At 49.4% G+C, this 12,886-nt stretch overlaps 1 protein-coding gene across 1 annotated transcript in view; it reads left to right on the top strand.

The window, feature by feature from the left end:
• WSCD2 (WSC domain sialate O sulfotransferase 2) overlaps positions 1–12,886 on the top strand; it is a 43,952-nt gene that overhangs the window by 20,280 nt on the left and 10,786 nt on the right. The window contains exons 4-5 of the mRNA XM_024741557.1: positions 6,861–6,982; positions 9,951–10,125. Of these exons, the coding sequence (XP_024597325.1) occupies positions 6,861–6,982; positions 9,951–10,125 (297 nt within the window). The remainder of the gene's footprint in view (positions 1–6,860; positions 6,983–9,950; positions 10,126–12,886) is intronic.

Genomic DNA, 12,886 nt, shown 5'->3' with positions numbered 1-12,886 from the left:
TCCCTCACATACCCTGGGTGTTTACAGTAGGTCACTGTCAGCCTATACTGGGATGGAGAGTGCCAGGAGTGTATTAATGGGGCACTGATTGTGTCTCCTACCTGCAGTCTAGCCACCCTTCACATATCATGAACGAGCAATGAAGAAGGAGCAGGAAGACACATTGACTGAATCCTGGTAGGTCTCAGGCACTGTGAATGTCACTGCGTCGCCTTCTGTCCCACCTGTGCAGGGTAGAGATAATCATCCCCATATACAGATGAGGAAACTGAGGCTCAGTCCAAGGACACACAGCTAAGTAAGTTGCTGACCCAGGTCTGTCTGAATTCAAAACCAAGGCCCTTTCTGCTGGGCACGAGAGCTTTTTTGCAAACAGGAAGGCATCTACCTACTGCTGTGGAAGTCCAAAATTCTTTGTATCACAGGAAGAGTGTTAGGAAGGTCAAGGGACCCAGGCTGGCCACTTCTCTTTTGTTTTCAGACGTAAGAGAAAAGAAAACCTCTCACAACTGGTGTGGAGAACCGGTGGCGCAACCCATTTTACAGATGGAGGAAATGAGGGTAGCAGGAGGATTCAACGTGTTGGCCACCGTGCATGTTCTCAGTGTTCCAATCACCAAGCCATAATGGAGAGCAACCTGCAGAGAGAGGTGGCCCCCAAAGTGTTCCCCGGATCCCTGGGAGTCCGACCTTCCCGTTAGACATCACAGAATTCTCTGTGAATCTATGTGGTTTCCCTCCAAAAGAAGAATGGGCAGGACTGTAGGAAGACCCCACATCCAGCAGGTTTACTGCTCCTAGAACTAACTTCCCAAACCTGTTCCCCTCCCCCCACCAGCCCAGTGCACACCTTGACCAAAGAGAGACTCACAGCAGCAGCTTCTGATCCCTCTCTGGCCCTTTAAGGCCTCTGAAAACGTCACCTTACTTGGTATTCAGGGCATTCAGCTCAGCTCTGCTTTCTAAGCCGGGAGGGTCAGGGACTCAGCGGATGCTTAAATGTCAAAGGGAGACCTGTCTCAGCAGAGCTGGGCTTACAGTCTTCCTTCCTCTTCCCACACTTGCAATCTGGCCTCCTGGCATCCAGGAAGGCAGGAGAAAATCATCTGGGGAGAAGCCAGGGTAGGAATTCTGCTTCCTATAAGGAGACAGATTCACAGCCCTTTGCCTGTCCCTTCCACTGTACTGACAAATCTCATTCATGTCCGGCTCTGAATGATCCACCCAGTATTTATGCCTCCATTTTAGAGATGAGAATACTGAGCCTCCGAAAGGAGAGGAGACATGACAAGGTCAGTGAAGAAGGGTGGAGCTGCCTGTGTGCACCGTGTGGAGGAGAGCTGCCCGTTTGACAGGTGAAGATGCCACCTGTCAGGGACGAGAAGCAAAGTCAGGATTAGAACTCGTGTCTCTGAGCCACTGGTCTTCTGCTCCTTGGCCAGGGCAGCTCATCCAGAAAAGTGCCATGGTCCTGGGAAGTACCATGGCCTTCTGGTGTGGTGCCAGGCCGGATGGCCTCTTCTGGAGCCCCTGGGTCAGAGTTGGGCCCTCGGGGCCATCTGGAGATGCGTGCTGATCTGGCCCAAGAGACAGGCATCCAGCTGGGGGTGATAGGAGGGCAGAGCGTTTGGCCAGAGGCCTAGATGAAGAGCCTGTGAGCTCACAGGGCCCTGAGTGATACCCCAGTGCCCTCAGTTACTCAAGGTCACATCTGCAAGAGGATCCAAGGGTGAGCCCCTAATAGCAGGTGACTCCAAAGACTACCATGGGTGGACTCCTGCTCTCACATGCCTACGGTCAGACACACACACTCCTGTACAGAGACCCATATGCAAGGTGTTCTGTGATATGCAGGAGCTGGACCGATACCAACAGTGCGCCTGTCTGTGGGCTCCAGGTGGAAGGGTCTCTGTGGTCTTGACACCCTGGGGAGAGACTCAGTCTGGGCTGGACTCCAGCAGAGGGGCCCACCCTCCTGTTCTGCTCTCTCGTGTGGCTCAAGCATGAAGTGGCCTTGCACTGAGGAGACGAAAGTTTTTGTCCGAATCTGGGGGCTGGCTGTTCAGGGGTTGTTGGGAAATGCCCAACCCTGGTGGCATTGGGCCAGTCCAGTGGGAGGCTGGCTGAGGCTCAGCCAGGCCTTCTGGTAGAAGAGGGGGAGCTCTTCTCTCTGGTACATGGTTGCCAGGCAACCCAGAGAGAGCCTCCAAGATGATGTCTCCTCCCCTTGATAAGACTCATCCCGTAGAGGTCCAGTGCACAAGCACACAGCCACAGCCCAGTGCCCACTGTCAAGAGACCAGGCAGGCAGGTGGACATACACCTGCTCACACAGGGTCCTAGACTCCCACGTGGACAGACCCAAATGCGCTCAGATGAACCAGGTCCGCGGGGGCACATTTGTAGTCTCAGAGCTCAGTATCCACGCACCCAAATAGGTAGATCTCTACTCACACCATCACAAACCCAGTCACGCACACACGCGCGCGCGCACACACACACAAGATGCACACACTGCCTCCCTCTCACACACACTGTGCACAGGAGTCCCACCTCGCAGACACACCCTCACTACAACCAGGCCCAAGCTACCCTCGTGGTCTGCATCTCCTGCCCCATTGGTTCCCTCACACCCACACATACCCCCAAACCCCCAATGCCTTCTGCTACAACTCTGTCTTCCCATGCACAGTCCTGGGTTGGGGAGGGTCTCAGACCCCCCAGGGTGGTGGAAGAGGGCTCCAGGAAGGATCCACCCTATAGGATAAAAGGTGGTGGGCTTTGCACCCCTACAGTGTACCCAGGACCACACCAGTCCTGAAGGGGCCTCCCTTGGCCTCAACCCCAAAACCATTGCCCCAGCTGGGGCCCAGGAGGATTATAAGGTGGTCCCTCGAATAGGGTCCTGGTGGGGAAGGGGCAGGTTAACAACTTGAATATGGTTCTAGAGACTCAGTGTCAAGTTCTAGGCAGTTTTAGGTGCTTAAAGAGAATCCAACTCCAGAGTTGAGAGACCCCAGAGTGACAGCCTTTGTGAATGATTAGTGGTCAAAGGGGAGTGAATATATGTCACAGTGTTTTGAAAATGCTCAAACAGGGCCTGGGGGTGGTTCCTTAAAGAGGGACAGTCCAGAGTGTGAGGACTCTGAGCTCAGATGTTCCCAGGTTCGAATCCAGATGCTGCTAGTTGTCAGCTGTGTGACCTTAGGCAAGCCACTTACCCCTCCGAGCCTCTGTTTCCCCTTCTGTATAATGGAGAGAGTGAGACTTTCTTTATAGGAATTAGGAGGATAAAGTATATCAAGTGCTTACACAGTGCCTGGTACGGCGAGAGCATTCGATAAGATCGTCAAGAATGGAAGCATCTCAGACTTAGATTCCAGTCTCAGCTCTGCCTCTTATAAGCTGGGTGACTTGTGTCAAGCGGTTTCAGCCCTCTGAGGCTTGAGTTTCTCCATCTGTAAAAATGGGGATCCTTATACCACCAGAATGATGCAAGGGTTCAACGGGGCCACACGTGTGAACAGTTGAACCTAGTTCCTGGCTGATAGCACGTGACCCATATACAGTGGCTGTGATGATAACAATGATATTATGATATGACTATAAGCATCTAATCATCATAGTAGCATTATTATTATTGGAAGAGGCATAGACTTGGGAGACAGAGCAACTTGGCTTTGATCTCACTCTGTCCTTAGACAGCTTTGTGACCCTGGAAGCCAGAGTGCCTCCTTGAGCCAGCCGTGGCAGCTACTGCTCGTGGCTGCTGCGAAGATTCAGTGGAGCCAAAGCACCCAGCTTGGAGCCTGGCATCCGTGCGGGCTCAGTAAACACTGGTGGAGTCTAAAGAGAAAAGGCGAGTCCCCTTATTTCTGAGAGTAAGGCCAGCGTCTCTGCCCTGGGACCTGATTGGCGTCCAGCTAACTAAGTTTTCTGGTGACGTGAGGTTTCGTCCACACTGCTTCCGGCTTCTCATCTCATTGCTGTAAATCTTTAGCTTAAACGCCTGACCCCCCTCCGCATCCTCACCTCGTACGGCACATTCTCTGAGCATCATTAACTCTTCCTCAGGGTGACCGATGAAATGGCGCGTCCCTCGGTGCATCCTGGGCCACGGGATGGGAGACTGTCCCGTGTTCCCCCACGGGACACTAGTGCCATTTGGGGTCTGGCAGTTCCTCATTTGGGGGATGGAGGGCTGTCCTGTACAGAAGAGACTGCATAGTCTAACCCCTTCCCTATCTTTTACATGTGGGGAGACTGAGGCCTGGACCACAGCGTCCACCACCATCACTTCTCACCAGCCTCTCGCAGCAGCCTAGAGTGAGAGGTGGGGAATGGAGGAGATGGTGCTGGGTGGCGGGAGCCTGCAGCATGCTCCGGGAATCAGTCATTTAACCCAATTCCAGATGTCTTCTCTGCTTGCTAGACTTGCCTCCACGATGAGCAGTTTCAGGCTACATGGTGCCAGGTGGTAGAGGTAATCACTAGGGTGCCTTTGACAGCTGAGATTTAAAATTTTCATTCCTAGACTCCCTCCCCCCTCCTCCACCATCCTTCTGCCCGGGGAGTAATTTCATATCCTTTTCTCTGCACTTAAATATAGATATATACGTATATGCTAAAAAAAGAGGGCTCCTTCCTGGAGCCCTCTGCCACCACCCTGGGGGATCTGAGACCCTCCCCAACGCAGGACTGTGCAGGGGAAGACAGAGTTGTATCAGAGTTGTTGATTTTTGTAGCTTGCTTCACTTTTCCCCAAGGATTAGCATTGTCTTTCTTAGATAATCCTTAGCACGTTTTCGCTAACAGTGCATCCCTGGTATTGTCACATAACCTCCCCTCTCTAAGCCCTGTGTCTCTCATCCGTAAAATGAGAGTTTACTGTGGACCCTGCAGAGTTCCCAGGAAGGTAAAATGAGATGGCATTCGCAAAGTTCTCAGAAGAGTGGATCACACATAGTAGGTGCTCAGTAAATGGCACCTACTTTTGTGCTCCTGATTTTGATTCACTGCATCAACAGTGTCCTTTATTTTATGTGAAAGCTGTGCTTCTAGAAAAGTGTATACAGCTCAGATTTGAGAACAGTGGAACCCAATTGAAAATGGGCACCATGAGTCTTTAGATAAATTTGACAGGGGCCACTTATAATTTTTTAAATTTGTCTTTATTACATTAAAAAATAACTATGCACTGTCGAAAAAGTTAGAAAAGAGTTTTACAAAAAGGTGGAAATAAAAATTGCCTATATCCTATCAGAGTTCTCCAGAGAAACAGAACCAGTAAGATATATGCAAATATATAAATCAAGAGATTGATTTAAGGAACTGGCTCATGCAGCTGTAGAGGCTGGCAAGCCTGACATGCAGAGGCTGAATTCCTTCTTCTCTGGGAAACCTCGTTTTTTCCCCTCATCCCTTCAACTGATTGGATGTGGCCCACCGACGTTTTAGAGGGAAATCTCTGTTAAGTCTCCTTAAAGTCAACGAACTGTAGATATTAATCCTATCTTCAAAAAACCTTCACAGCAACACCTAGACCAATGTCTGACCAAACAACTGGGCACCATAGCCTCACCAGGTTGACACAAAACTTAACCATCACGTCTGCTATTAAGAGATAACCATGGTTGTTAACGTATTAGTCTGTGTCCCTCCAGAGATTTACACTGAGAGAGAATTTGCGGACACAATTGATATTTTATAATATGTGGAGTTTCATGGTCTCAGTTTTTATTTAACATTCTATCTTGAACACATCTTCATCTCTTTAAAGTAACCTTTAACATCATTATTTTTGATGGGGCATAGAATCCCATTGTGTTGTCATTCCCTACTTTATTTGTCCAGTACTTCATTGTTGGACAACAAGGTTGCTTCCAGTCTTTCACCTGTTAATTTAAATAAATGCTGCAATGAACATCCTTATTGATGTCTTTGTGTACACCTGTAATGGATGCAAAGGGTACCCACCCAAATCCTCTTTACCACTAATGGCTCACATCTGCCCCCTTGTCTGAAAAATGACCCTTGCCCCAGCAGCCTTCCAAATGACAGACGTTGGGGAGGGGGGCACATAGGGCCAAGGTCGGCCCCTTTCCTTAAAGTGGGACCAACTCTGTGGTACAGTTTACCCTCCGGGCTGGAGGTGGGACCCAGCCAAGATCACATGCTTACTTAGCTCCTCCCCTGCCCTGTCCTGCTTCTCCTGAGAAGCCATAAAACATTGTCTCAGGTTCGGCTTCAAGTAAACCCAGCTGAAGACAACATCTCTGAGTATTGTTTTGAGGATGACTTCTATTAAAGAGATAGCAACGTCTTCTGAATTTTCTGTTGTGTAGCTGGGATGTTTCCAGATTAGGTTATCTGAAGGGGAATCTCTCCAACAAATCAGTCCCTTAGAGCACTGAGTGGGGCAGAGACTCCCGAGGCCCCGGTTTTTCCCCTAAAGCCCAGGACAATGGGAGGGAGAGGGGGCACCCCAGTGCTGGAAGGACGGGCAGGAGAGCTCTGGACCCTTTTCTTCCCTCCGTCCTCAAATGCCCAACCCTCTCCTGATGAGATCACGAAAATCCTCCATGGCATCTGTCATTTCCCTAAATGAAAAGTTGCCACCACCAAGAATGAGAAAGCGAGACATAGGAGTGGTGACAAAGAAAAGGGGATTATAAGGCCCAGCAAGAACATCTCAGTGACCTGTGTTGTTGACAGAGATGCCAGGGTTGAGGACATTCTTTGAATTTTCTAGCTCATGAGTCTCCACTGCGGCTCACTGCGTGACCTTGGGCGAGACTCTTGCCTAGAAGGTGGTTCTCCCAGCCTACATCTGACTAGTTCTTTTCCCTCTGTCTCTCCAGATGGAAGTGCAGTCTTCCGAGGCTGCTTCCGCAGGCCCGACAACCTCTCCCTGGCCTTGCCCGTGACGGCTGCCATGCCCAACATGTCTGTGGACAAGTGTGTGGACCTTTGCACAGAGAAGGTAAGCCTGGTTCTGTGCACGGAGCTCTGGGGAGGGTGGTGTGGAGCAGCTGGAGGAACGGGATGCTTGTCTGGAGGAGCAGCAGCCCAGCTGGGATGAGAGAGGTCATTACTGTGATCTGTGACATGGGGGGAATTTGACTGTTTCATGTGGATCCAAAGGGTAGGAGTTACATGGGGCCCATTTCTTTCCCTCCAAAGAAGTGTGTTTGTTCTAATAGTGAGGACTGCTCAGGAATGAGGGCCACGTGTGAACTGGGCCGAGAAGCGTCTGTAGAAGATTGCCAGGTAAAGGCAAGGACAATCCCACCTTGGGACAGAGTGAGTTCCCCATCACTGGAGGTATGCAAGCAGAGGCAGAGCAGCTGTGGCATACGGAACTTTGGACATTGGATATCAGTTGGACTGGATGATCCGACTGGCTGATCCTTTCTCAGCCTGAGATCCTTGATGGGTGACTGTTTATCCTTCCTCCCAAGCCAGACAGGGAACGCCACAAGAGCAGAGACTGTGGCCTAAAACATTTTGTGACCACTCCCAATACCCAGCACAGAGCTAGGCTCATCGCTGGCATTCAGTGATGTCTGAGGAGCTCCCTCCTTCACTCATGTCTGAGGAGCTCCCTCCTTCACTCAAGGTGAGCTAATTACACGAGGGTCCAAAGGAGAACCACCCTTCCCCAACCACAAGAAGGTGGCTGCCCATTTCATTCATTCACTCAGCTAATATTTGATGAGAACCTGCTTTGTGCCAGGCCCCTGTGCTCAGTGCTGGGGGTGCAAAGTCAACAAGATATGGTCTTTATCCTCCATGATGCTGACATTTGCTCGGGGCCAACTTTGTGGCTCTTCCTGGGTGCTCAGCGTGCGCCCCAACTGCTGAATGCCCCCACCTGCTCTGACTCATCCTGCTTGGCTTTTCTTCCATCAAGTCTCCTAATTCACAAAGCATGTCTCAGGAAGACTGAAAGGATCATCATAGAAACTGCCACTTACCGAGCACCTCCTCCATGCAGCCCTCTGCCCCACGGGTCACACAGTTTACCTCTCACAACAAAGCTAGGTGTTGGGAATTTTCATCCCCATTTCACAGATGACAAAACCAAGGCTCAGACAGACGAAGTCACTTGCCCAAGCTCACAGCGCAAGCAAGTGGCAGAACTGGGACTGACACCAAATCTGTTCTCTTGACTTCTGAGCTACCCTAGAGACCCCACAGAGAGGCTTCCAGGAACCATTCAAGGGCAGCCTAGGCCACTTCAAGTCACCAAGCATTTCCTGAGTGCTTGCTTTGCTCCCAAGAGGCATCCTGGAAGGTCAGGGGCGATGTTCATAAGAATGAAGAAGGTTCGACCATCTTTTTGTCCAGCTTTCTCTCTTGGGCAGGAATCCCCCTCCCATGGCATCCCCTCCAGGTGGACATTCCTCTGTCCTGAGGGCTCTGGAGGAACCTACAGATCAGCCAGAGGCGGAGGACAAACACAAGACAGTGAGGTCACAGGGCAAACCAGTATGGAAGAGGGTCAAGCTGCACATAGGACTGGAGGGAAGCAAAGGTGTGGGCAGGTTGCGTGGGCGGGGTGGGGGGCGACAGGAAGACCCTACTGCAAACCTCCCTCTTCTAGTTTCTTCTAATCTCCTTAGGGCGTCACAGGAGGGAAATTGAGGGGATTAAGTGGACAGGGGTCCAGAGCTGCTTGTGTCGAGTGGTGGAGGGTCTGAAAGACTTAGGGTGTCAGAGGAGGCTTCAACATGGCTAGAAAATACCATCAGTCCCAGCCCAGGTCCACCCACCTGTATCAGCATCTCTCTGATCTTCGGCTACGTGCTGTAGCTCATATTTAACACCTGTGAGAAATAAACCAAACCTACCTACCATGGCAAAGCTCACCGGAACCAGCCACGGCGGTATGACCTTGGTTTGTTACCACATTATTCCTGGACCAGCTGCCAGGGAGAATTCAGCTTCATGCGTCTGAGCAGAAGCAAGTTGGACCAAGGACAGTCCATTGCCCTCCAGATCTCAGGCCCAGCCTGCTCCCACTTAGCTCTTTCATAGAACAAATAAAACAATTAGGAGCAGCTCTCCCAGCAAAGACTGTGGCTACAGGTAGGTATCAACATCCTCTTTGGCTTAAAAGAAAGAATTCAGACAGCTTTTCCCAAAGCATGGGCTTCATATCACTGTCAGACACAGAGGATTTACTCTGGCATAATGCATGGCCATAAGAAAAACTTTTCTTTTTCAGTTTTCTTTCAAGACCTCCAGGAGAAAGCTGCTTTTCAGTGCTAAAGTATCTTTAACACCTCTCTCCCCTCAACTAATCTCCCTTTTGCAGGAAAAACAGAGTCGACCCCAGGCTCGAGTTCTTGGCAGGCAGAGTGCCTAGTTAGAATTTAATCACGTGGTTTTGTTTCTGTAGTATTGGGGTTTACAGTATGGAAATGTATGGAAATGATACTTCCCAACCAGTGCTACTTTCAGGAGTAATAAATAGTTCCTTTGAATAGAGAAAGCCCGTGTGCAGCAACCCAACACAGCCAAAAATTATAAATATATATATATAAATTAATTTTAAAAAGTGACTTGACACATAAAGGAAACAAATAAATGAATAATAGTACAGGAAAGCAAAAAAGAAAATGGTAACTATGTGAGGTGATGGGTGTGTTGACTAGCTTGATTGTGGTGATTATTTCACAATGTATACGTACATTGAAACGTCAAGTCGCACATCTTAAATAGATGCAATTTTTTACTTAATTATACCTCAAAAAAGCTGGAAAATATAATAGTACGGGAGGTACGCAGATAGGCAAAATCTTGCTGCTGAAGCTTGGGGACCCTTGAGCTGGGGAGAGTGATGGAGAAGGGGACGATTGGAACGCAAATCCTGTTCTGCATCCAGAGTCTGGGCTGTCCAGGGATTTGGTGACTTTCTTCCCTTTCCTCTCCTGCTTCAACCCCAGGAGTACCCACTGGCAGCCCTTGCGGGCACCGCCTGCCACTGTGGCTTCCCCACTACGCGATTTCCCCTCCACGAGAGAGAGGACGAACAGCTCTGTGCCCAGAAGTGCAGCGCGGAGGAGTTTGAGAGCTGCGGGACACCCAGTTACTTCATTGTGTATCAGACGCAGGTCCAAGGTAAGCCAGGTCTGCCCCGACCCAGCAGACCCCCAGAAACTCTCCCAGCAGCCTCCCTCCCAGAGATGCTCCAGCCAGTCCATTCCAGCCAGTCTGTCAGCAAGAGAACTGTTCAGGCCAGAGAGCAGAGGGCAGAGGGCAGAGGCAGGGCTGGTGAGCGTAGCCAGGCTTAGAGATCCTGCATGGGCAATGGAGGGAGGGCCCCTGGCAAGGGGGATGGTTCTGAAAACCTTCATCTCTATCCCTTATACTGAAGACCCCCTCGGTGGCTCTTCCTGTAATGGGGGCTGTGAGATTGAATGGGAAAACATCTGATCTGGGAGTAGGAGACTTGGGTCTTCAACACAGACCCACTGCATGATCCTGGGCGAGTCGTGTCCCCTTTCTGAGCCTCAGTTTCTCCATCTGTAAAATGAAGCTGTAGATTGTTAGCCTTCCAATTCTAGGATTCTGCAAATTTACCTATAACTTTTTCTTCTCTTTCTCTGTCTCACTCATCCTTTCCGCTTTTATCCTTCTTCCTTTGCTAGTGGAACCCACACTCAATGTTTATCTCCTCTTCCATCTATTGGGGTACCAGACTGTGATGACGATGGTGGTGGTGGTGGTGATGGTAGCACTTAGGGACTTTCTTTGTGCCAGACTCAGTCTTGAGTCCTTCGTATGCATTTCCTCACTGATTCCCCTCAGCTTTCCTGTGAGTCAGGAATAGTCATTATGCCTACTTTACAGGTAGGGAAACTGAGACTCAGCACAGGTAAAGGACTTGCCTGAGGTCATGGTGTTTATAATATTTCTAGATGAAAATCTTTTCTCCTGATGGAGGCATCATGAAAGGTGGTGGCACTTGGAAAGGTGCCTTGCTGGGATGCTCAGCCCAAAGGAAACCCGTGAAGGATTACCCCAATATCTGAAAAAACTGTCCACCTGCGATGTGCAGCCCTATGCCAAGCTTCATCTCATTTAACGATGGGAAGCCTACAGTAAGCCTATGATCAGGATGGTACCATCCCCATTTTACAGATGGGAGAACCAAGACTCAGAGAGATTGAGAACTGGCCATAATCACACATCTATAAGAGTGATTTGCTTTCAGGTCTCTGACTCCAAAGTCCCTGCTAGAAACCTCTGCCCACAGTGCCAAGGACACTCCCCGCACCCTCTGAAGCCTGGAGAGCTAACAAAACACCACTGGGCTAGACCTCCTCTTCATCTCCCAGGAACTAGGCTGCCATATATGGTCGGGCAGGTTGAGCCCTGCACAGGCATAACCTAGAAGAAAAGTAATGCCTGAAAGCCAGCCTGCGCTCTGTCTGTCATGCTGTGCACTCTGGATGGCAGCACATCTGCCCAGAGGAAGGGGAGGGAACCTTTATCTGATTTTTACAAAGGTGCTGTAAGAGCTAGTGGCAGCTTCACCAGCAGCCTGTCCCCTGTTTGGCCTGATGGGGGTACCGGTGGTGGCCAACTGCGGCTGCTTCCATGGCAGCTGAATATTGCTAAGAGCCCAGTGAGCAGAAATGTCTTTAGCCAGTGTGGCCCTTGGCTTTATTTACACTCTGGTGAGAAAGGATGAGTGTTTGTTAGTTTCCAGGAAGTGTTGATTACTCTGTGCAGAACTGTGTTACCCCAGCTTGGGGGAAGGGTCATACCCAGCTTAATTATCCCATGACCATGAACAGCTTTGATGTGGACAGAAGCGACACTGGAGCCTTTTCAATAGCCCCTGATTGATGGGTTTGCTCATTCCCAGTGCCTGGCCCCAGGCCATTACTGGTGTTCAATTTCCCATGTCACACTTGCAGGCCCTACACACTGGGGTGGCTTAAGAGTCATGTGGTTCATGAGGCTGCCAAGAGTCTGGTCCACGATGGCTGCCATTTATTGAGTACCTACTGTGTGCCGGGTACTAAGCTGTTTAGACTGAATTAACTCATCTAATCCTCATAACAGTCCAATGACATAGGTGCTGTTATTATTACCATTTTACAAATATGGCAACTCGGCACAGAGAGGTTGAGGAGCTTGGCCAGAGTCACACAGCTAGGACAGAACAGAGTTGGGATTCAGACCAAGGCAATCTGGGTCCTGAGCCTGCACTCTTAATCTCAGCTTCTCAACATACACTGCAAATACTTCACATGCATTATCCATCTAATCCTGTAAGGTTTATTAGCCCCACTTTACAGGTGAGAAAACTGAGGCTCAGAGAGGTGAAGAGCCTTGTTCAGTGTCACACAACTAGGCCATGATCATCCTAGATCGAAACACAGGTCTGTCTGATTCCAAAACTATATACAACACTGCCTCTAGCATCTGTTTCGATTTGTGGAGCTTAAGAACCAAATAAACTTCCTTTTTAGTGCTGAAAATAACCAGCTTTATCCTCGCCGCCCAGGCAGTATTTGAATGGAGAATTCTGTTTTCAGGGGAAATTGAGGGGCCAGGTTCTTTCTCTCTCCCAACATTTTATTATGAAAAAATGTCAAACCTCCAGAAAAAAATGGAAAGAATTACACAGTGAACCTGCTAGACTTATCCTACAGATTTTACATCTGTCAACATTTTGTTCTGTTTACTTTATCATACATCTCTCCATTTCTCCATCCCTCAATTTTTATTTTTGGATGCATTTCGGAGTAAGTTGCAAACATCATTACACTTCAGTCTGCATATCACTAATTATAATTCAATATTTACTTATGATTTTTTTTTTTTTTTTTTTTTTTTTTTTCAGCACCCAGGCCTCTCCCTTCTTTGG

This window comes from Neophocaena asiaeorientalis, unplaced genomic scaffold (genome assembly GCF_003031525.2).
Source record: "Neophocaena asiaeorientalis asiaeorientalis breed wild unplaced genomic scaffold, Neophocaena_asiaeorientalis_V1.1 scaffold648, whole genome shotgun sequence".
NCBI lineage: Eukaryota > Metazoa > Chordata > Mammalia > Artiodactyla > Phocoenidae > Neophocaena > Neophocaena asiaeorientalis.
The sequence above is the reverse complement of the archived record's forward strand: the minus strand, read 5'-3'. Positions and strand labels throughout refer to the sequence as shown.